The sequence below is a fragment of the Cololabis saira genome, chromosome 14 (assembly GCF_033807715.1).
Source record: "Cololabis saira isolate AMF1-May2022 chromosome 14, fColSai1.1, whole genome shotgun sequence".
Taxonomy (NCBI): Eukaryota; Metazoa; Chordata; class Actinopteri; order Beloniformes; family Belonidae; genus Cololabis; species Cololabis saira.
Window position 1 is genome coordinate 13,253,053 of NC_084600.1, and position 25,946 is coordinate 13,278,998.

Consider the following 25,946-nt stretch of genomic DNA (forward strand, 5'->3'; position numbering starts at 1 on the left):
GAGAGGGAAACTCAGGATAGCCGAAATGAGGGATAATACTTTAAAAACATTACATAGTCATAGTAAGGGAAATGTTATCAATTCAGATTAAGATCTTAAGCTGAATCCTGAATGACCTATTTCATCTATCTATCTATCTAAAAATAAAAATAAAAATAAAAATACTTAAATTAAAAACTGCTTCTGTGGCCTAACAATCAGATTTGTTCGTGGAGCACAATCCCCGTCCAATGGCTGATTACAAGCCAGACTGACCGGTAAGTAGATATTAAACAACGATTTGGCGGATGAATGACTGACGGGACCGACAGATGGTGAATGACCAGAGTCAACATCAAAACCAGGGAAAAGACTACACTTAGATCAAAGATTACATACACAACAGTCAAACCCTGGAAGGAAATTACTTCATCATGTTGTATAATATCTTATATCTTGTCTTCAGAAAATAGCAGTTGACAGGAGGAGCGGATGCTGCAAATAAATGACTGAGACGATCTGTTTGTTTCACGTGAGAATGTTTCATGACTGACTATTGCTCAACAATATATCATATATCATTATATGTCATTTCCTCCACAATGGCTTTGGGGCATTAAAACACAAGGCTTTGAGTGATACCGTAATTAGTGTATGACAAGGATTTCAAACAAAAGAAGAGCAAAAAGTTAAATTTGCTGGTCTGAAAACATCTAAAGCATAATTACTCCTTCTTCCCTCATTTAATAAAATCCATTATCTTTGAATATGTAAAACTACATCTGTTGCTTCATAATAAAGTTTTCTCTGACTGTATAAACAATAGGTTTAAAGTTTAGATAACAAAAAACTTGCAAAATGTTGGATTTTAAGGTCTGCAAGTGAAGAAAGACCGTTTAGTAAGATTATAGCGAAAAAAACAAAACAACCTCCAAAAAAGAAGAGAAGTCACAATAAACAAAGCCATTTTGATTTCACGAACACTTTAACTGGAACTTTTTCTCGAAAGTGTATTTCAACATTAGTCTCGACATTTCAATATTTTTCTCGAAGTGCGCAACAAAAAAAAATCTTCCCCTCTCAAATATTTTTCCTCTTGTCTGGCCCTAATACTCTTCCGTAAAAGGGGAGATCTCATACAAAATGCAGATCTTCAGAATACTCCACAACCACCTTCAGAATCTGTTTTTGACGATTTATTCTGCCTATCTAAGTCATAAACTGACAGTATTCTCAACAATACAAACATATATTTATTTTACAAATAAAATACTAAATGTTGTGCATGCTGTTATGTATCTGCAACATCACTGTCCTAATTTTATTGTTTTTTTTTAAAAGACTTATATCAGATAAAAGGAAGATTTACAGAAGCTTATAGAACTTCTGACGTGAAATCAGTGACAATTATGAGGTTGGATTACTTTAGTACTCTGCTTGTGTGAGTGCATCTTTGTAGCACTGTCATCACTAACCATCCAACCTAAGATTATTTATGAACATAAGAACATTTCAATCTGCAGTCAATTAATACTGACTGACAGCAGACAGCTATCCTAATAAACTCTGACAAATGAATTAGATAATGCATTACTCAAGCAGCTGTTCTAATAGGCCATCCTATGGATTTTACAATGGTATGAAAACAAATATACCCCCCCTACTCAAATATCTTGCACTCATAAACGTTTTTCTCTCTGTTCTGCTCATGATGAACTGTTAGACTTGTATAACATAATATGGCAACATGGGAGTTGGATTTTATGACTTTACTACGCTGACAATTATTTCAAACAGTCATTGTAATTATAGTAGGCAAATTAAACATGTTGTATTGGGCCACGACAGACATACTGGTATTTGTCTCACTATAGAATAATACAAATAAATGATTGCATCTTTGCGTGATATTGTCCAATGTGTTATGCAAATTTAAATGTGCCCCACACATTAATAATCTGCTTTGGTCGTCTATTAACAACTGTTTACATTTAAATGTTGAAAGAAGCAGAAAATTGTAAACGCTTTAAAATAAACAGAGCCTAAAGCACTAATGAGATATGAGATTTGAAAGGGACACGGGAGAATTAAAGCACTGGACGAAAATTACATCTATTCCTCTTCTTGTTCACCAGTAAAAATTAGCTTTTGTGATCAAATGCAAAATATGAAGCTCCTTTAATCTCAATTTAAGATTATTCTTCCTAAAACGTAATGGTTGCATCACCAAAAGTAATTAGTTTTTTTTTTGTCTCAAATGCAAACAAAAAATTATTATGCTCCAAAAGAAACAATTTTCCAGTACTGATTGTTCTTGTAACACTTATTTTCTAGTTGAAAGAGTGTTATTTGTCCCCTCAGGTAATGTGGTCCTCAGACAGTTAGTAAAATCTGTGAAAAAGATATATATATATACTGTATTTTGGTGGAACAGGTTGATTTTTCCAAGACAGTGGAATTACCATTTATAATTTATATTTAGGGACAGATTATGCTGCTTTGCCAGTTCTTACAGAGTTAAGATCTTCTCACCCACTCTAAAACCCACTATTATATAGTTCGCTGTCCAGAGGTGAACCAGTTTTGGATCTTCTGCTTAATCAAAACACAATGAGATGAGGTCATTCTCGTTTTCTGGTCAGTCATGGAAGTTAAGGATCTACCGGTTAGTACTGTGGCTGTATGACACTGGGACAGGATACACAATCATGTCCTTAAGTACCCGTTCCAGATGCCAAATGTCACCTGGGCAAACAAGAAAGCTTTAGGTGAGGGTCTGAAAAGGAGAACGGTTTTTGGACAATGTTTGACTGCAGGAGATCGAGTAGAAATCAGTCAGCTGCTTTTTCCTGCATGTATGATGAAGGGAAAGTGTGATAAAGCAGACAGCTGAATATTCTCTTTGCATCGCTTATGGTAGACTCACTCTCTCGTTTTTCACTGGGTTGATTAGTTGCACGTGATCCTGAAAAAATTCTCCTTAAAGACTATATCTGAAACAGTTACAGGTTATTTTACACTGTTATATTCATCTTTCTTTGGAGCACAAACTTCTCATGTTTATTTCAACATTATATTTGAGTAAGAGCAGTTAAAAGTGAATTCAGGTGTGGGTTAAGAAGTTAAAAAGATACAACAGTTTATGATAGGAGGTACTTTTGGAGAAGGAGAATTTTCCAGATCTTCTTGGATGTAGAGAGGGATGGCCTTGCTCTCGTGGACACTGGTAACTTGTTCCACCATGAAGAACCATGCAGGACAAACAGTCTCAACTGAGAAGGTCCAGTGTGAAGAGAGGGCAAGGCCACTTGAAGTTTTTCTGATGAGCCAAACACCCAGGAAGGGGCAGAAGGCTTTACAAGCAGTCTTTTAGTCAGTGAGTCATCCAGCCCTCTTTTGGACGGACTGTTTTTAGCTTAATTTTCTAACAGGATGACCTAAAAGATTTTTAAAATTGGACCGTTGGTCAGCAGGGTGTAACAATTTTACGTGCTGGTGCGGGAAGGATTTTAGGACCCCATGGCCTGGAGGGTCATGCCCGGCTTTTAGCATCGAGCACAGGGCTGCCCATCCCTAAACACAGAACATGCGCTGTGTGTAGGCCCTCATCTTCCAACGGGGGCCACGTTTTGCACGAGAGGACACATTTGCACAGTAGCGTATATGTGCATTGGATGCGCATATACTCTACTGTGAGGAGGAGGAGAGAAAAGAGACCTCTGATCTGACCATGCAATGATGGACAACACTCGACATCTGACCAATCAGAGGGAGCTCTTGCAGAGCTACAGGAGGTGAGATTTCAACATTAGTGCTAGCAATTAGAAAAATTTAGAGATTAATTAATTAAGATCTGTAATTAATTAATCGGATTAATCTCTTTTTTAATCTCTGTCCCTGGTCTGTGTCTGGACTGGAGGATTGTGTTTTTCCAGCAGCCCTGATGAACATTTATTGAATGCCTTGTTAACGTCCCATTCATTCACCTGTGTTGAAAAGAGGGGTAACATGACCAGTTGGTGTTCGTATATAAGCTATAAACTTTAGCCAATATATAATAAATTGGCTGTAGTTTTATACCAATCTATGTTGTTAAGAAGTTTTCAACCTCATTGACTTTCACTTTGCATCCAGAAAATAGAGACATGTGCATCTGTAAAAGGCACACGTGCACGTTTAGCTCTGATTTCTGACCTGCTGGCCCTGCTTTCAGTTTTTTGTGGGAGATTGAGGAGGTGGGAGTTACTTTCTTTTGTTGAGTAATTGATGGTTATTTGTGACTCGGATTTGTTTATTTATTTCAGTTAAAAGTGTTTTATTTAATATTTATTTCAGGTTGAATTTTTTTTATTTGACTCATACAGTCAAACCACTGTATCTATACTTGCAGTACATTTATTATTATTAATAAAAGTTGTCAAGTCAAATGGCATGTTGTTACATGGTCATTTTATACCTATGATATATTTGGGATGGGGAGAGATGTGAGGGTGTGGGGGGGTTCTCCAAATAACATTTCGCTTAGGGCCCAATTCGGTCAGGGGGCGGCCCTGATTGAGCATGCTTACACTTTTCTTTGTCTGGAGCATCTGGAATCACTAAATACACCACGTTGAACGCCGAACCTCTTGTATTTTGTTAAAACTGTTCAAGGTATGCACCGGGTGACTAACTATGGACCAATTCTTCTGACTGATTCCATTCCAGTGCATTTTACACAGCTGCTATATGCACACCAGTGCCTTCAATGTCAAAACCATGCATACATTCAGCTGGAGTGTGTACAAAAATAAGAGTAAACCATAAACTTTAATAGTATTGGACATATGATCTGCAATGTCACTTATAGGTGTCTAGAATACACCCATCTTAAGTCAATCAAAGTTAGTGATGATGGCTACCAATTCCTTCAGTTGATCCATGCTGAAGGAGTGGAGGAGCTGCCGGGAGACGTTAGCAGTGGAATATCCCATTTCAGATGCTGCTTTTGTAGCAAAATCAGAAATGACTTCTATGTTTAACCGATGCTGGGTTAGCACAAACTGCATACAGCTTGCTAAACTTCAGAGCACGATGTGATGGTGTTGACCCCAACAACCTCAACAACCTTCGTCCCATCTCCAATCTCCTTTTCTTCTCCAAATCCTAGAAAAAACTGTTGCATCTCAGGTTCATAATCACCTCTCTCTCAATAACCTCTATGAACAATTCCAGTCTGGCTTTCGTCCATCTCACAGCACTGAATAAGCTCTTGTCAAGATCGCCAATGACCTTATGGCTGCTGACACTGGACTCATTACCATCCTCATCCTCCTCGACCTGAGTGCTGCCTTTGACACAATCTCCCACACCATCCTCATTGACAGATTAGCCTCCATTGGACTATCCGACACACCCCTGGACTAGTTTAAATCATATTTCTCTGGCCGCACTCAGCAGGTTCAACTGAAAACATTTACATCACAACCCGTCCCTCTCTCCTCTGGTGTACCCCAAGGATCAGTGCTTGAACCCCTCCATTTCATCATCTACCGCACAGGTGTCAAACCGAATCCCAGAAGGGCCGGTGTCCTGCATGTTTTAGATGTTTCACTTTAACACACCTGATTCTAATTAATCATCGTCACCAGCTTGTCATCAAAGTCTGGATAGTTCTGTTGATGACACAGTCACTTGTATCATGGTGCAAAGAAGCAGGGAAACATCTAAAACCTGCAGGAACACCGGCCCTCGAGGACCGGAGTCCGACACCCCTGATCTACCTCCTCCCCCCTGGCAGTATTTTCCGTAAATGTAACATTCATATTCATTGCTATGTGGATGACACCCAGCTCTACCTTTCCACTTAATTATTAATAGTAATAATAATTGTTATTATATTCTAGCAGTATAGCAACAACTGGGCTCATATGCGCCACATGGAGCTTCAGTAGGTAACACAAGTGAGCTCTCACCACAGACAACCTGGACAGACATCCCATTCAACATCAATGTCTGGAGAGCATCGGCGCTCCTCCTCAGTAACATATGCTGCTGCACACAACAATATCTTAAGCCTGATTTTCATGTTGCTGACAAATTATGATTGTTACTGGAAGGTGGTCCAGATCACAGGCAAACTGTTGCTTGATTTGCAGTCAATTGTTATGATGAAAGATTTAGTTCCTGATGCTTGCCAATGCATTGCAGACTCCAACCAAAGACATTTTTAAAACAATGTAGAGAGAGAACGTGAGAAAGTAAAGTACCACTCCAGTTCAACGGCCAGTTCAGTGAAGGACATTGGTTCTCCTGCAAATACTTATATTACAGTTTAAAATGAATGACAAACAAGAGTCTGATGAATAATAAATAAATTCAAAAAATGGACAGACAACTCGGAAAAGTCTAGTGAAAAATCCCAAAGCATGTGGCTCCCTTTCGCCTACCAATAACGTGAACACACAACTTCAATACTCATGATCACAAGACAACACAAAGAACTGCATACAATATAACGATCCAGCAACCATGAAAATCATATACTCTGAGTTGTTCTTTGCTGTTACCACTCCTCAGTCACCGTCTGCTTAAAAAATAAAATAAAATAAGAAAAAGAAAAAATCATGCTGAATCAGCATGTCCAAGAAAAACATGTAGAGCAGGAAAGAAAAGTAGACCCGAACATTTAACACTGACGGTCCAACAGAGCTTACAGTGTGTTACATGGTGAAACGCAAGCGAGACACACACAAACTAGATTGCCTGTTTGATGTATTAGGGCCTGGTTAAATTTAGTGATAATACAACAAGCTACAGTCCTTAGGAATAGACACACAAGTCAAATATTTTTTTTATAGAGCTCCATATTTACTGTGAGAAAAATATGTTCCCTTGTGGAGTTACAATGTGCAGATATTTTCTCTCTGGGTGAAAGAGGCCAAAAGCATAGCACCTTAGCACCAGTATGGCTTTATAAGGAAGACTGTCCGAAATTTCATGAAAGACATCTACACTCCACCTTAATCATATCCACAACATTTTCAAGACATGCAGACAAACACATTCCAAGATGCAACCTCCAATCAATATATTTAAGTTATACAACGTGTGTGAAGGAGAGGGGCACAAGTGGAAGAGAGAGGTTGCAGGGAGAAAAGTCAACAGTCCAGAGCAACAGAGAGTGTTGAGAAGAGGTCAAGAAGCATGTGCTAGCAGGTTGGAATGGTTGTAGAAAAGTGTCAGCAATGATGTGTGACAAGAGTATCAGCAAGAATGAAAGGCATGATGTACGAGACAGTGGTGAGATCAGCGATGTTGTATGGTTTAGATCAGGGGTGTCCAAAGTCGGTCATCGAGGTCCTGCATGTTTTAGATATGTCCCTTTTTTTTATCAAACCGTGATACAAGGAGCTTGCTCATCAACAGAACTATCCAGACTTTGATGACAAGGTGGTGACGACCGTTAATTAGAATCAGGTGTGTTGATGCAGGGAAACAACCTGCAACAACATGCAGGACTGCGGCACTCAAGGACTAACTTTGGACACCCCTGGTTTAGATGGTTTAGAGACAGTGCCAAGGAAGAAGGGACAGGAAGCAGAGCTGGAGGTAGCAGAAATTAAAATGTTGAGGTTCTCTTTGGGAGTGACAAGGATGGATAGGATCAGGAATCAGAACATCACAGGGAAAGCACATTAGATGTTTTGGAGATAAAGCCAGAGAGGCCAGACTAAGATGGTTTGAACATGTACCGATGATGGGAAGTGAGTTCATTGGGAAAAGGATGCCAGGCAGGAGGCATGGAGGACGACCAAAGAGGAGATATGGATGTAGTGAAGGAGGAGGATGGAGAGGATAGCGGTACATGGAAACAGATGACTTGCTTTGGTGACCCCTGAAGGGAGCAGCCGAAAGGAAAAGAAGAAGAAGAAGAAGACTCTTATTTGGGCCCTTTATTTTGTATTAGATATTTTAAACGGTACTCTCCTGTTGTTCAAGCAATATTGCCTCTTGTGGCAAATGTGCTGTGGTAAACAGGAAAATTAAAGAAAATGAGACACCGTCTCATCAAAACACTGTTTCCTTAGAAGTTAAAGCTTATGTGTGATCTAAATAGTGTGTATTTTGTTTTATTGTTCTGTTATACATGAAAATATAAACAATCGGGAATATTCAGCCATACAAGATTCCTGTATCATTATACTCATAATTAGTTGAGGGTAATGGCTTTGACAGTGTAAGAAATCATTACATTAAAACCAACATTACTGTATTAAACATACTGCTAGTGGACAGGCTTCCACCAAATTGGTCAACCAGATAATAGCCAAAGACAAATATATAGTAAACCAAGTATATTCAGACCCTTTGTAACTTTCTATTACACTTCATTGTGTTGTAAACCAATTTACTTTTTTTTTTTTACCTATCAGATTACTTTAAATCCATATTAAGTCTATATTATGGGGAAAATATGTTTGTTCGTATTCAACTTCAATTCTGCATTACATCCTTCCTTTGTTACCCATTCACGACTTTGAACTTTCTTGGATAAGTTTTGTCTCTAAAAGATTTACACACCTGGACTTTTTCCTTTTTTTGCAGATCCTCTAGGCCACCATGAGACTAGATGGGATGCATCTATAAACTGCTAATCAACAAGTTCTCCCCACAGATGCTCCGTGGGTTTTCAGACAGAATAAGTTCCTATTTCTGGTTACAATTACAAGATAATGTGCAGGGTCTGCTTTTCAAAACATAGCGTTTACTGTTGAGTTTCTTTCTCAGCAGATCAGAGAAGCGTTTATCTAATGCCATTTGGGTCCTTTAAAAACCACATGAGCTGGAATGTTTTTTAACTACAGTTGCTTCTATCCAGCTGACTGTGATAAAAGCCTGACTGATGGAGGACTGCTGTGATGGTTGTCCCACTAGCAGGTTGTTACATCCGTGTAGATGGCTGGAAGTAAGGATATACTGAACATCTGGTTTCTGGTTGGCTTTTCAATCTTCTTGCATACAGAATGTGGCCAGAAAGCCATGTTTTTTTTTTGTTTTTCAGTATCAAATTGGGAAAACAAATCCTGGTCCCACTAACCACAGATATGATTATAGTAGACACTTTACCTCAGTAGTAAAGGCCTGACTTTCATTGCCCTCTTCCAACAGTTGATGCTAACATGTGCTTTTTGAATTCTGCAAAGTAGGTTAATAAGGTGATGACGTAAGGTGCACTGACTTATCAATTTGTGAAGTTGGTAACCTTGAATGGAAACTTTAGACATAACCTACGTGAGTTTTATGTATTACATGAGCGATCAAGCATCCCCTCTTTGATCAAACTATCCTCTAGAAACTGGGAGGAGAGTCCTCAACCCAAAAAAGTCAAACACTTAATGATACTAGCTCTTAGCAATACTGCTCCTATAGCTCTCTAGTGCCTAATGCATCTCAAAGCTATTAGAGATCCAGCAGGAGCTCATACGTCTTTAAAAACTTTTGGAAAAACTGTCATCACAACATTTCTGGGCCACTTTTGATGCTTAAGATTTATAATCTTATTCAGCGTTATGTTTTAATGTGTTTCACAGAAAGTTTACAATTCTGACACGTGGTACAGGATGGAAGTGGTTACCTGGTGGCTTCATGTTTAACTTAGTTCTATTATATATGTAGTTATTTGGCTTTTTTCTTTGACAGTGCTCTTTTTGCATCCCAGTCAAGTGTTCACAACAAAATGGGTTGAATCTTTGGTAATCTTACCGAAATAGAAAATCGCAAAAAAATTACAATCCTCTAAATGGCTTTTTACAATTTTTTTTTCTTATTTTGACACATTTTAACAATCTATAAACTCTCCCACAACTCTATTCCCCTAAACCTGAGGTGTTCTTCGCCTCATATGAAAATTATTTAATCTGTTAAAGTGTTCCATTTTGTGAAGTAAAGAATTAAAAAAATATGGTAACTATACTGTCGAATTATGACAGCTAACCTACACATACTGTGCCCTGAGCTCTTTAAAAAGATTCTGCTTTCTTCTTATTTTTTTTTTTACTTCAATAAAAACAGTTGCTTTCTGTCCTGGTTAAAAAAAACAAACAATTTTCTTGTTGAGCAGAATTGTACTGACACATCAAATTTCACCCAAAATGCTGTTACACTGGAATTCAATCATGGCTATGCTATTAAAACTATTTTAAATTTGAATTTGAGAGGCAGCATGATTGGAGGAGTGAAAGCAGAAAGAAGGAGAAGGATTGGAGTAAGTGAAAAGCAATAAATGCACTGTAATTGAAGCGTTTTGTAATATTTGTTTATGAAATGTTGATATGAAATTGAACTGGGGGAGATAAAAAGAGCGGCAGCAAGAATGGCGGTGCAAGTACGGAAGAGTATTAGGGCCATGCAGGAGAAGAAATATTTGAGAGGAGGATTTTTTTTTATTGTGCACGTCGAGAAAAAAGTCGAAATGTCGAGAAAAAAGTTGAAATGTCGAGAATAATGTTGAAATACAATTTCGAGAAAAAAGTCGAAATGTCGAGATTAATGTTGAAATACAATTTCGTGAATAAAGTCGAAATTTCGCCTTTTTTCTCAACATTTCAACTTTATTCACAAAATCTTTACTTTTTTCTAAACATTTCAACTTTATTCACAAAATTTTTACTTTTTTCTCGACATTGTACTTCAACATTAATATCGACATTTCGACTTTTTTTCTCGACATTTTTCTCGAAGTGCATAATGAAAAAAAAATCTTCCTCCTCTAAAATATTATTTTTATTTTTCTCCTGCCTGGCCCTAATACTCTTCCGTATAGGAACTCACACATCAAATTTCACCCAAAATGCTGTTACACTGGAATTCAATTATGGCTATGCTATTAGAACAATTTTACATTTGAATTCGAGAGGCAGCATGATTGAGGGAGTACTGAAAGATGGAAGAAGGAGAAGGATTGGAGTAAGTGAAAAGCAATAAATGCGCTGTAATTGAAGCGTTTTGTAATATTTGTTAAATTAAATGTTGAAATTGAACTGGGGGAGATAAAAAAAGAGCGACAGAAAGAATAGCAGTGCAAGACCTCATACGAGGAGGATTTCAATGTGAGAGCAGCTCCTATAATTGGTTCATGAGCGCGCAGGCTGCTTCCCCGCCACGCCGGTGAAGCAGGACCCGTTTGAATGTAGAGACAGAGAAAGATGCTCAGGCATTCGCCAGCTCTCGCTGTGGGAGGTTGGAGGGGGCTGGAGCCTCGCAGCTCTCCGGTAACGGAGACACACCGCACCGACTCCCGACTCCACCTGACCTGCAGCCGAACACACGCCCGGAGGAGGAGGACGATGATGATGATGATGATGATGATGATGATGATGGAGGCATAAAGGAACTTTTATCTGCTTTTTGGCTCCTCTGGAGGGCATCTTCCCAATTAAGGCGTCAAATAAAGTCATGTCGCATGTTATTAATTCATAAACACCGAATGGCGGTGAGTTGAAACATCACCTCGACCCATCCGAGAGAGAGAGCTGGGGCTGGACCAGTTGTTTTTCCTCCTGGTCTTCCTTGAAACATTACAAAACTTCCTCTGTACGTTTTCTTTTTTTTTTATTTTCTTTTTTTAATTTTGTCAAATGTCAACCGTGGCTCGCCGGTTGTTTTTGCTCCACTAAAAGAAGAGGAAGTGTATCTGGCGGTGGCCAGACGGAGCCGGAGACGGAGCCGGAGCCGCCGGCAGCAGCGCGGGACCGAGCCCCGCCGAGGATGCTGCTCCAGCCGGTCTGAGCCGCGCCGACAGCCGCCAACATGTTCCGGCGAGGTAGGACGCGGCGGCTTTATCTGTGTGTTTCCGACTTGGTACAAATCATGAAGTAAGAATGAAAGGAAGACATTATTGTCCGGATTTCGGTGTAATTCGAGTCTTACCAAAATAGTTGAACCATTCGACGGCCCCTTCGTCCGCTCTGGCGGCCGAGGCTTGGAGAGGAGATTAAATATTTATTCTCTTCATGTAAAAATAATTCTTAAAATAGCAAACAGCTGCCGCACTGCAGTTTGTGGAGACTTGAGGGGCTGGCGCCGCGCGCGCCTCTGGAGCGAGCGCGTGAGGGGAGCGCGTGGACAACGATGAAGTTGACAGTTTTTGACCTTTTTTTTTAATTCTTGTAAAAGTTCTTCTGGTTTTTGGCCTGTATGTGCTGGAGCCTCCCCGGCGACCTGCGTGTGTAGTTTGAGCGGCAGGAGGAGCACGGAGGTCCGGGGTTGGACCGGACCTGTGGCGGCTGTCATCCCCCCGGAGGGAGGAACAGCCGCCCGGGGAACAGCCGCCCCGCCACGCTGTTGTCTTTGGGGAGGAAAGGTGAGGAAAGGTATGAAGTTTTACCACGATGACCTTGCCTCTTACATGGACTTCACGCCAGCTCTTTTCTCCCCGTCTCCCACATGGGCTCAGAGCGTGAAAAGCTCCCATTAACCTCTGACAAATCCTAAAAATTCACACATAGCCTACATGCTACATGTTCAACAAAACATCATTCACTCTTGAAAGCATACACTGGAAAAAAAACAAAAAACATAGGCGTCCAGAAAAATGAGAAAAACCGAACAAAAACACGTTTTAAAGAGAAGTCAGTGTGGAGCGGTGACTCATCTGCCAATTGTCCCCCAAATAGAGCATGCAGGGCGCTGTGGCAAAAGGCAGCTTGTCAGAGAGCTGTTTTTGTGATAACAGGACTGCTGAACCCTGAGAACAAACACGTTCTTCAACAGAGACATTCAAAGTCTGTCATTTGTCATTTCACTGCAGCTCTGTGCAGAGGAGGGGAACAACGTGCAGGCATCCATGCCCATCATGATGCATTAGCCCCCTCGGTTGGGCCTGGTCACAGGGCAGGAGCCGGGCGACCTCCTCATTAAGGGGGGGACCTGATGGGCTTGACAGAGGACTGATTAGGGTTGTCATCTCGTGTACGTGTGGATGGAGGTTTGTGTGTGAGGCCGGTAGACAGAGAGAGCTTGTTGGCTTGAGGGAGACACGCTTCAATTTTAATCTTCCTGTCATTTCAAAAGGGTAACACAGCCACCCACCCGCACACAGCCAAAATCACACGGCAGTGAAGGCAGATGCATTGCTTTGTATCTCCACCCACAAATATGTTACTGCCAGTCACAATAATAAAGTTCAGAGTAATTGAGAAGTCAGTCCGAGATACAGTTATCTATATCTGTCACCTTTACCCGCTTGTATCTCTCTGCAGGGAAGAGAGGCAGAGAGGGAGGAGAAAGAGAATAAGTGTTTTTTGAGTAATGAAAACTCCCTGTATCTTTCTTTCCGTGTGTGTGTGTCTCGCTTTCTTTTTCTATCTGCGCTCAGGCAGCTCCTGCTGCCAGCATCACTCTGAGAGAAGAGGGGCCTGGCAGGCTGATTGGCTGCCGGCTTGACTGGTTTGGGTAACTGCCGAATCTTTGTTTCCCAGCTTGTTTGAAGCTGGATTTGTTCCTCTCACTTGACTTTGTGCTCATCTCCAGACATTTTTGGTTGTCTCTCTAGTCATCTACTTTTTTCCACGGTAATGCAGACAACAACACAGAGAACAAAAATGTGGCAAAGGTTAAAAGTAAAAAAAAGAACTTAACTACCAAAAAAGACAATCAAAGTGGTGGTTTTCTTTTAGTGACAGCAATAAAAGTGCAGTCACATCTCCACAATTGCACTCCTTAATGATCTTATGATGGGTTGATCCATGTGTCAATTTATCTTTAAAATGTCAGAACATTACATATAAATTATAATACAGATAAGCAGAGAAAATGTGATGTTTTATTTGACCAACAGTCCAAAAAACTCTAATGTATTTAGATCAGTAGAAATATTTGTCATAATTGAATAGGTTAATTTATTCATCATTTATACATATAGTTTAAGTCAGATTCATGTGAACTGCCTTACAACTTAATTGTCTGTTAATTTCATGGTCATAGTTCAGACAAATGTATTCATCTCTATTCATAAATTATGGATTCATGTTTCCATATTGTGGTATTTAAAGCACCCTGATTTGGCAAAAGCTCCAAATTCAAAGCCAGAAGACTTCAAGCCTCAATTAAAAGACCCATAGGTAACACACTTTCTTTTTTCCCCCTGGGAGGTGGACTGGAGTAATAGATGGATATGTTTAAAAAAAATGTTAATAGAATCTATAAAGAACTGCTGTGCTAGTGGTTAACAATTTTCAAAAACCATTGAATGAATTTAAATTAAATCTTTTTGTCCAGGCAGTTTATATTGTCACTTCTCACTGAATTCAGACATAGAAATTTGACGTTGTATATCAGAAACCCAATCAGACCCACCCATACATCACTATCTGTGTGTTCTTTTTCTCAGAAAATTAGCTAGAATTAAAGTTTGACAACCTGCTCGCCCAGTATTGTAGTTCTGGGCCCACGAACAACAATCATCAGATGACTTCATCACAGAGGAAAACTTATAGATGCCATCGTTGTCAAGTTCTGATGAGCGATATTTCCACGATGACTAAACCAGTTCGTGGACATCTATTCGTACTGACATGTGGGATAATGATATCCTCAGGATGTTTATGTCCCACTCAGTCCTCATCTTTGTTAACAACATCTGTGTGTTATATGTCAATGATGACAATGGCTCAGTGAAGTGCAAATGTTGATCCACTTATCTCCTTCACCACATGCAATATCTTTGCCCCCCATCTCTCCCGTTTTTCACGATTCATTTCTCATCTATGCATCGCACAAAGATAGTGACCGCAAAATAGATGGATAAGTTCCAGTTTTTATATGGAAGGCAGCATATTTGTGCATCTACTTGTGAATGCCAGTTTTTAAAGACATGGCAATCCTAATCTTTGCTCCTTATCACTTTAGAGTGATTGTATCCTGTCACTCCTGTAATGGAGGGTTTGCATTGACGTCACTTTCCCACTGGACCAAGACCCCTTACTTGCACTGGGTGGCAAAACATCAGCAAAAACAGCTGCAACTAGTAGGGGAAACTGTGGAAAAGACGAAATAACAGCCGATTATGGGCTTAAATTAAAGGCAGTTGGACTTGACAGTGACCCGTACAGTTACCCCAAGAACCAGTGGTCCATGGACATTAATATTTGGCCACAAATCCAGTTTCCTGATATTTATATGTACTTAATTTCTATGCTGGGGAAATACACGAAGCAAAGCTGGAAGGCATACAAAAGTCTTGACGCTTGGTCCTACTTCAAGGCAGGATTTGTTGGCGAAATTAAAGTGATGAGGACACCGAACTTTATGATTTGACTGTTTAACGTTAGCTACCCAAAAATCCAACATTACCTGATACAAAATGGGAACCGTAAATCCACGTTTTGGTGCCTGGAATCCAGTTGTTTCTGCGAATTGCAGTGATCCATTTGTCTCTCTTAAACTTATTTTTCGGCAGTCTGTAAAACGATAACTCCGATTTCTTGCTAAATCTATGAGTAGAGTTGATCCCACAACAGCTCTTTCCAATTGTAGATGTTTTCGAGTGCTCAAACTGAAAGTTTACTCTGCCACTCAGTCTTTCTGCCACTCAGTGGGCGTAACCCGCTGTGAAGTCGCATCTGTGACGTCATGCGCATTCCCTCTATATCACCAAAATATGTGACATGTGAGACAGCAAAATTACTGTGTGATTACATTGATCCACACTTATCTCTAAGGAACCTTTGCTCTGTGCTGAAATTCACTGATCAATATTCATATTTGATGGTTAAATTGCAAGTCACTGTTGGTTGAGGTGGTGTCCTCAGCATGGCTCACGGCCTAGTGGCTTCTCTTGACCCAAATGTGAATATAGTCTCATTTAATTAGGAAACTTTCCAGCAGCATTACAGAGTTCTTACTCAACTTTAGTTTAAATTAATAAGGAAGTAGACATGATTAAAGACCAAAAGTTTTGAGAGCACACTGATGAATGTCACTTTATCCAAGTTTTAAAACTACAGTTGGTTGTAAAGCAGTGAATCTGATGGCAGCGTGACAAAAAGACTAATGTCAGATCCGTACTTCCTCCCCCTGTGCTGACAGCTGTGCTGGCACACATACATTCTGCCTGCAGGCCATTGTCACGTCTCGAGTCAAACAAGCTGCTGTTGCTCTTTTGCGGTGCTCAGCATGTGTTTACGAGCATCTATGATCGCCCCGGTGCATGACAAAAACATATGGATTTGTGACAAACTGTGCTTGTGGGTCGTGAAACACCAAATGGTTCAGTAATTGAGCTCTGAGATTGATCCAGATTTGCAGTACGGACATCCAAAGGTGGCATGGGGGGGTGTTTTTCAAATCAGGGCATAATGTAGGGAATGTGGGACTTTCGAGCCCATGGATGTCTTATATTAGAGATCCAAATTATCTTGGGCTTTGATGACAGGTGTGGATTGGATGTGATGGTCAGTTACATCTGTAATGCAAATCACAATGGAGGAGAGGATGAAACGCATCAGCACACAGGCATACTGCGAGCGTCTGCGTGATGGCTGTGCCCGTGCATATCAACGACCTTTGCAACTGCTTTGTCTTGCCTCATCTCAAGGTTATTTACTGGCTCCACTCTTGTGTCTCCTGTATCCCCGGCTCCTCTCCCTGCTCAATCCTGCTTTATCATTTAGCTGCACATCTCTTTTCTGGGAACGTGCTCTGCATTCACAACCTGTTCACCATGTACAAATACGTTGACATAATTACGGGAACTGATGTGTGTTACAGCTCAGAGTTGCTAATCTGATGAACTCTCACAAATGATGGTGTGAAAACAGAAAAAAGAAAAAAAAACGTAATTAGCAGAGTCTGTTTGATGTTAAAAAAAAAGTCAAACAAGCGCTTCAAATTATGCTGTACAGAGTGAGAAATGGCATTTCACATCAGCCCTTTGGTATTTTATTCTAACTTTGTCTCCAAGCAAAGCTTCTTAATTTGGTATAAAGTTTGTTGCTTCAGGATCAAATAGTGTAAATAAATATGAGTGCTGTCCAAACTTCCCCTTCAACCTAAAATGAAAAGACGTGGTTGTATTGACACAATTAGGACATTACTCTTTGGATGTACTTTGCATTTAGAAGAACAAAGAAGCACTGTTGGGAATTTTTTCTCATTATAGACACTGCAAACCTTTAAATATCCAAAGAACCTGTTCACAGTAGTTGCTTAAGGTAATTCGCATCCTGTGTTGTTTCAGCATCACTTGTATTTGTATTTCATGGCATGAAAGTCGCCTGTGTGGAAGTGTAATAACTCTCTCCATATTCAACATATGCATATTTTTTAATAATAGTAAAATTCGGCTTAAATTGTTCCCTTTCATCCCCCGCTGGCCTGTGTGTCTTTACTTTTAAACCTCACATTTGTCACTTGTGTCTCAAGAACCTGAGAACAATTTGCATGAACATTGCGCAGCAACCAGAGCATACCACACTGGGGGAAGCAGTTGTCACGACTATGGCAATTAGCTGCCGCGGAATTAACAATAGAAATGAGTTAGTCTTGACAGGCTCACCTTCTGTTAAGTTGGGCTCATCATGGTTCCATCCTGGTTCCAGCCTGACTCTAGCATGGTTCCATCCTGGTTCCAGCCTGGTTCCAGCCTGGTTTCAGTCTGGTTCCAGCCTGGTTCAGCTTGGTTTCAGCCTGGTTTCACCGTGGTTCCAGCCTGGTTCCACCGTGGTTCCAGCCTGGTTCAGCCTGGTTTCAGCCTGGTTTCACCGTGGTTCCAGCCTGGTTCAGCTTGGTTTCAGCCTGGTTTCAGCCTGGTTCCAGCCTGGTTTCAGCCTGGTTCCAGCCTGGCTCCAGCCTGGTTTCAGTCTGGTTTCAGCCTTGGTGAGGTAGTGTTAATACCATGCCAAATCATTTTGCATGCTAGTATTTTATGAATTCATCCTATCTAAAGAAATTACTGTGCACTGTATTTTTGCCCTAACATGTCATCAAATGTTGTAAAAACGACATGTGTGTGAGTGTAGCTGAAGAGGTGTCTGTACATCATAGCAGGAAGACCATTGAAGCCCGGAGATTATCCCAAAATTTGGCTCCGTTTCTCCTTCTATTGCTGCTTGATGAAAACAGGATGCTGACATTTGCGAGTTGGGCTGTTGGCCTTGAGTTGAAGTGACAGGCTTCGTTTTCAGGCGGCCATATGCACAACTAATAATGTGATGACAAGATGACGAGGGCAGCTCTGTGATCTTTTTGGCAGATCCCTCACCCCAAACAAGCAGAGGAAAGCCAAGGAAATCTTAATAAACTATATGCTTCAATAAAACTGAAAATACTTGTCAAAATGCTGATACAGTGAGGCAGTTTTTGATTTGCCTGTAAGTACTAAGGAACTAATTTGAGTGTACCTAAAGAGCTAGCAGCACAGCCAATAGGAAAGGCCTGTTTGAACGAAGGGCCCAATCAACGGAGACACCACTCCCCATCAGGAGTCCCACAAAGACCTCTGATTGCAGGCTCACTTAGCAACAGCCTAGGGCAGGTTGTGCATTTAGTGCGTATTGCATGCATGTGTGAGAGAGAGAGAAGGGCAGGGTGTGTTTGACTATGTCAGTGTTAGGAAGGGTTTGGATTAAAGGGATACACATCTGTCTGATGACATACAATACTGAAGCAAACACAAGGTGTTGGCGAGGATTGTGGGATTTTGTACGTGTGCCCCAGGAATCGTTAGTGTAAATGTCAGGGGGGGGGGGGGGGGGGCTATAGACCAAGCAGATGCTGCTGTAGACATGCAGAGAAAAACGAGGAGAGGCAGGGATAAAATGTGAGACAGAAAATAGTCACATGAAGGAAATGAGTGATTATTTGGCGAGAGACTTTACCTGGAGGTTGAGGGAAATGCACTCTCGTGAAGAAGAGAGCCAGTGGCAGGTGAAGATGCTGGAGCTGATGGTAGCTGATTGCGTGGGTGTGATGCTTCAATCTCTCCCTCTCCAGCTCGGGAACTTTGGCATTTTCTTGTCACCAGCGGCAGAGGCAGTTGAATGAGGCAGTTGAATGAGGCTTGCAGCAGCATCTTGGTCTGCTTCATCTGATTGCAGTGAATGAACTGCAGACATTTTTGGAAACATTCTTGTCTGAGTGGAATGAGAGGAAAGTTTAAAATTGTATTTATGTGCATCAAGGCCAGAGAATCATTGGAGGAAGCCTGGTATTGCTTAAAATGCAATAATACACCATCTGACATTTCTAACTTACCAAATAACTGGCTACAGAACGGAAAGAAAAATCAATTTGTGATTATGTGGGCTGTCTATCTTTTTTAACAGCGGCTCAGATGTGTGACTCTGACGCGAGTTGTCAGGTGAGTTTGACTTCTTGTTGCACTGTTTGAACACAGGTGATTCAGCAAATACAGCGTTGGACACATTTCCCGGGAAAGGTCACTCCCATTCAGCTGCAAATGCTCAGTAGTCTGTTACTAAAAAGCCTCTCTTACCAAAAATCTCGTCTCTTGCTTATTTGTTTTTTTAAATTCCTTGAGGATAACACTATCTGACACAATGAAACCAAAACAACATGTTACACTTTTAACTAATGATCAACTGAAACTTGTAAACAACAGATCCTTTTGTTCATCAAATGGCACTTTTCCAATAGTATCTACTCAGCCCGACTCGCCTCGGTTTTGCGCTTTTCCACTAGTGGCCTAACGTGCTGAGTAGATACTTTTCTGTATCTACTCTGCCGAGGTTCTAAGCTGCTGAGTCGGCTGTATCTGACATCATCACACTACAGGCCACCGATTGGTCGGGGGGTTGGAGTCAGACGTCTGAGTCAAGAGGTCGAAATCAGCGAAAGAGCGACTCTGACGGCGGCTTCTTCTTCATTTTATTCGACAGGCAATGGCAGCAAAAGTCTGTTTGGTGATCCAACTCTGAGGTGCAGATGTTCATAAACCTGGTGCTGAGGAGAGAATTAAAAAGGGATCTAGATGGGAGATAAGGAACAACCAGATCTACCAGGATCTCTGTCACTTCATAGCTGCTCACCTACCAACGGACTTTTTAGCAGCGCCGAGACAAACAAACAAAAATCAAAAAGCGTTGCTGCTTGAAGCTTCTCTCACTCTCATTTATTAACTTGATATCGAACACAAGCCACAGACCCAGCAGCACATCTATCATCTCCTCCAGGTTCTACATCTTTAGTGTCGTTGTCTTCTCCGTTTAGATCACACAATCAAATACGTCACAGCAGCTTCACTCCAACCTCCTACTTCTGCTCCAGATGCTGAATTGTTATGGAAAAGAAACCAGGCCGAGTTGAGTCCAGCCGAGTAGGTGCTAGTGGAAAAGCGCCAAAAGTGAGGCAGGACAGAGTGCTTTCCGGCCAGAACACCTACCGGGTCAGAGATTAGTTCCTCCTTTTATTTGCTTACGTTAACTGGCTCCAACAAAATAAAAACCTATAGTTTAAATGTCCGTTTACTGTTGCCAGTGCACACGCTGACAAAATGACAGCTGCGTTGGAAATCAGTCGTCGATACATATTTAGTTTCTAAACACACTTCCATAAAGATAATTCAAATCTTTTTATGTTTATATCTAACAGGATATAGTGCATCTCCTCTCTCCCACTTTCGTCCTCGAACCTCTCCTCCCATGTCTCCTCTTCTGTAGCTGCTTCGCTGTGTACCTGTTGAATAATTGATAGCTGTTTTGGTTTCCGATAAGACGTTTGGGGTCCACAGCTCTCAGCAGCGTGGGCTCGGAGCACATCACACAGCTCCGTCCATCCTCTCCCTGCCTCGCTCTCCCCTTTCTCCCCTCTGACGACCTCCATTTTTTTTTTTATCTTGTTTTCTTCTGTTCCACATGCCAGTTATCATGATAAGCCCCACTCACGTTCTCTGTTGCATGTTTTCATGCGTGTTGTTGTGGCCAACAGCGCCAGTTCTGGGTTTTATTCCCGATAAGCCTGATATTCATCTTCTTCTCCAGTTCACAAAGAGCCATGTAAACATAAATAAATGAAGTATGCAGGATATTGCCATGGAAACAGAACTTGTATTTGAGTTATTTAATATGACTGCCTAAAGTGGCTTGTGCTGTTTTTACCTTGCCATTATTTGCAAGTTGTTGCAAAGGATTCCAACTCCAGCTCGGTGTTAACGGGATAAGGAAATGTTTCAACTTTGAAGTGGATGATTTGACACTGCAAACACAACCACAAATGTGTGTAAAATAAGGTGGACTTTTCAGAATTGACTACTTTCTCTATGCTTTAGGAGAGTTTCATCATGCATCATGTTCCACATTCCTGTGATTGGAAGTCTATGTTCATGCTGGTGGGACTGTAGCAAGAAAAAGCTGATCTTGGATCATCTTTTGCCCCTTTTACTGCAGTGCGATGCCGTCCAAAACAAACTTGCAAATAGCTGCGAGCACAGAGGCAGGACCAGCATGCTGTCACTGCACCATAACACCTTGTGGAGAGATTGATGAGCGTTTCCGATTTCTTACCAGTGTAACATGTGGTCATTTCTTTAGGACAATCTTATCCCAGTTTGAAGTCACAACCAGACCATTCACCGGTGCTCGATGGAGATTATATCAGAATGCAGTATGAGAAAAATGCAGATATACTGGCATCAAAGGGAGTCCTATCATTGCGTTCGCTAACGTATGAGAATATTATTTGAAATGTTTATTCTGAATAAGCTCACTGGACACAGATTAGTACTTCAAGAGCTCACGTGAATTATTAGTATTTGATGAAAAATAATGTTTGAACTTTTCAGTCATCATGCATTTACAGCAACTTGGTATCCAAAAGGTTGTTTTTAAACTTTCTTCAGGTAGTTATCAGAGATACTGGAGACATACAAATAAATAGTTAGAATAGTTAAAATAAAAAGTTAAATACATTTTATTTTTAACTTAATGGTTTTGGTTCAATTTTAAATTGTTTTCTTGTGATAAATGAAAAAAAATGAACATAATGAATGTCAGTGTCAGCTATCGAAATACCTACATCTCTCACCTTCTGTCAGTGTTGCTCTTTTAGTTAGTTCCTCACCTTCAATCTAATGGTTTATATCTTAAAAAAAAGCATAACAAAACACAAAATGACCTTCTTTGTGATCTCCAAGTACAGACTGCGTGAATATAGAAAAAGGATGTGGCTTCAAAACGTATTCGGCTTTAAAAGGTGCTCATTCAGGAGGCTTAAACTTCTACCTTTCACTGCGTTTCCACTTGTGGGCGTTCTGGGCAGGTTTTTCAGGGCTGGATTGTCGAGACACAGGTCCATTACCAGGAACGACCCTGTAACTGTGGCCTTCAGGAACCGTTACGGGGGAAAAACGTTCCTGTGGACACTCAGGTTGACATTTGAACCTACAGGACGAGAAGCATTTTACTGCGAGCACCAGAGCCGGCCCAAGGCATAAGCGAATTAAGCGGCTGCTTAGGGCCCCGTGACCAGTAGGGGGCCCCAAGAGTTAAAAATAAATAAATAAATAAAATAAAAAGATTTTTTTTATGTGTGAGTGATGATTCATACATTATCAAAGGTATGTTATTGTACAAAAACACAATAATTAATATTATTACATAAACAATATTATGTTAACAGACTACTGCTACATCTAGTTTTACAAGTATATTTGTAATGACAGGGAAGAACAGGAAATACGTCTATAGTGGGTGTGTGAATGATCAATAATCAGTTTAATTTGCAGTAATAGAGGGCCCCAAAATCAAATTTTGCTTAGGGCCCCATGGTGGCTTGGGCCGGCCCTGGCGAGTACATTTGATGAGATTGGAGATTTCAGAAAAAAAATGACAGATGAGTTGGTTCAAGCCTTGTTGGTTTGTTATACTAATGTGGAGGTCCGGCAGGGGCTTTTCTCTAAATTTAAATCGCTTCCACTGCGGTGTATGTTAAAAACACTAACAAAAATGCGAGTAGAACTCCTTGCTTACTTGCGTCTTCCTCTCCTTCTTTTGCAGCATTCATCTTTTTCGTCCCCTTTTATGCTGCAGGTTGTTTGCGAACAGCAAAAAAGTATATTACTGCCACCTTGTGGTCGGCTGTGTTATTTGTTCGGTCACCAGTTGTTACATGGCGCTAGTGTGATGGAGACACGCCTAGGGATGCCCCGATACCAATACTGGTATCGATATCAGAGCCGATACTGCTCTCATATACTCGTACTCGCAAAAATTCTCCAATACCACGCACCGATACCACTTCATTGTTGTAGTAGTTACTGATTAGTGACTCTAGGGGGAGATGTTGAGCTGCAGTTAGCGTGGTGATGAAAAGAGAGTGATACCCATGAGTGAGACTGGCAATGCCGTTTCAGGCAAGATAGCGACAAATAATGCAAGCGGGATGTCAGCAGTGTGGACATATTTCAAAATAAGGGACAACAACAGAAGCAAGGCAGACTGAAGCTACGTGCTGCTAAGGTGTCAAGAGGAGGGAAGGAGAATACGTTGTTTAATACCAGCAACTTGATAAAAACATCTCAAGACGCATCATAAAGCTGAGTATACAGAGTTTGCTAATGCTACTGCAAGACCACAACAGCCAACATTAGCTCCGGTTTTGCCAAAGCGACAGACAATCAGGCAAGAGACAAAACACGGGCCGTTAAAATAACGGAGGCTCTAACCCGTTATATAGCGCTGGATGAGCAGCCACTGTCAGTTGTAGAAGACCAAGGATTTCGCCGTCTTCTCACTCGAACCACCATATGATGTTTCATTGATTTGTTATATGTTTGATATTTTCTTAAATGTGAAGACAGTGCCATTGTGGAGACTTTTTATTTACACAGAAAGATTATTTTTTGTTTAAAATAGTTATTCTACTAATTTTATTTATTGTTATTGAATTTATCCATTGCAAATAAAACCTGTCTTCCAATTCATTGCATTATTAGCCTAGTTATTTTTGTAGAAGTATCGTATCGGTACTCGGTATCAGCATCGGCATCGGCAAGTACACAAATTAAAATACTCATACTCGGTGTGAAAAAAATGGTATTGGGGCATCCGTAGACACGCCGGCTGGAGGGACCGAGGAGGGGGTCGATCATGTTTGAGGTTCCTGTCTGCCTGGCTTACCCTAACCCCCACTAATTACTACAAAGTAGTAAAATGGATAGATATTTCCCACAAATCATAATAGAGTCATTTTAACGGGATAAATGCTGAACGTAAGGCTTTAAAAAACAGTTAAAAAACCCAGTATGTGACAAACTACCTGCAGGGCAGGAGAGGCACAAGGGAGTAGTTAATCTATGTAAGACCCTTTTATTACATTACATTATTTTCACTTATTTATTAAATGTTTGTCACCATGGCGCTCCGTTAACCTCATATATCTATTTAAACTTGTCAAATTTCACATCTGATCTTTTTTCTCATTTGAATTGAAACTCATACTGCAGAGTTATTTAAGGCTGAAGAAGGGTTTGTGCTTCAGTAGCTTTATATTTAAAAAGGAGATTTTCATTAATTATTTATTATGTTTTGTCTACACTATGCAACGAATCTCAGAAGAAGTTCTTGAGTATCCTGAAATGTATTAATTTATTAATATGCATGTACAGCGGCTGCCTTGTAGCATTTTCTGTGTAAGTTCCACTGGCCTCCGCTCTTTTGGCTCCTTTCCTGTTTGGTCTTTTCTGATTCCTCTCTGCAGTTGAGTCTTAGGTGGCTTCGTTGGCTGCAGCCCAACATGGGGGGGGGGGGGGGGGGGGTACTGATGGAGATGGGTCAAAGAGGGAGAGAGTTCATCAAACCCTGGACAACAGGTCAATTCCTCTTGATTCACTGCATCAATCACCCATCTGTCTTATGGGGGTCCAACACACACACACACACACGCACGCTTGTGTGCCTGCACATACAGATTAGCTCAGGCAGACACATGCAGACGTACACTGACTTCCTCAGAAGAGTGCTTTTTCCTCATGTTCTGGCTCTCTGTACTGCAGTAGAGGCAGACACCAGCAGCCGCGGTAGCAGGTCTTACATAACTACATCACTGCATTAACAAGCCCATCTGCCTCTGACTGGTGCTTATGCTTACAGTTAACAGAGGGCTGTCTGAATGCTGCACCCTAAATACATTTGCACAAACACCAACAGGAGGATCTTAACTGTCATTTAAAGCAGTCTGACCAGGTGAAAATGGGCTCAAGTGCTTTGATTTTGTCATATTTTGAACAAACTCTTGTAATGATAAGGGCAGACATATCTTGACCCACTATATACATTAAATATCAGTGTTACTTTTGTTTTATTGCAAGTTAAACCCACAATGAATAATAACTCATAACGAATTGAATATTAGCCAACTTAGAGTTTCATTATTGAATTGTTTAAGGCATCTAGCATCGTTATTATGACTTTATAATTGTCAACACAGACATGCTCACCAGCACACATTTCCACAGAAGCCCCTCCGGGTTTAGTGTAGTTCATCCTGATCACTTCTGTGTAGATGCTCAATCCGAGCCGAATAAAGCCATGAATGTCTTCATATCACAAAGCCTATGCATACGCACACTACACCAACTCTCTGACGTGCGAAATGGCTGGAATCAGAAGAAATACTTTTTGGGGGTCTTTGTTTGACGCATGCTTTAAAGTGACGTGAAGAGGAAGTAGAGATTGAGTGATGTGAGAGAACAGCAGAATGAGTGAGAAAGTGTTGTTTGTTTGGTGCCACGGCTTGTTTGTGTCTTCGCTCTGAGTCTCATTATAACACTGAGGCCTGGTGTTCGTGTGTGTGCATTCATAAGTACGTGTGGTACACTTAGTCTTACATAAACAATAGTTCAGCTGGGCTGTTGTACAGATGAATAGCAGGATTGCCTTTTATTTAACTGAACTCAGCTGTAAAAAGTAATAGAGGCCAACTTGACTGAGCAGGTGCAGATGCATAAACGATGTATACGCTTAAAAACCATG

General features: G+C 40.8%; 2 protein-coding genes across 2 annotated transcripts in view; one reads left to right on the plus strand and one right to left on the minus strand.

Annotated features, from left to right (window-relative positions):
• taok1b (TAO kinase 1b) overlaps positions 1-25,946 on the minus strand; it is a 377,870-nt gene that overhangs the window by 175,649 nt on the left and 176,275 nt on the right. The window lies entirely within an intron of this gene.
• The window catches only part of LOC133459635 (reticulon-4 receptor-like 1), a 136,886-nt gene continuing 122,144 nt past the window's right edge, over positions 11,205-25,946 (plus strand). Inside the window, exon 1 of the mRNA XM_061739774.1 lies at positions 11,205-11,782. Within this exon, the coding sequence (XP_061595758.1) occupies positions 11,770-11,782 (13 nt within the window). The 5' untranslated portion in view covers positions 11,205-11,769. The remainder of the gene's footprint in view (positions 11,783-25,946) is intronic.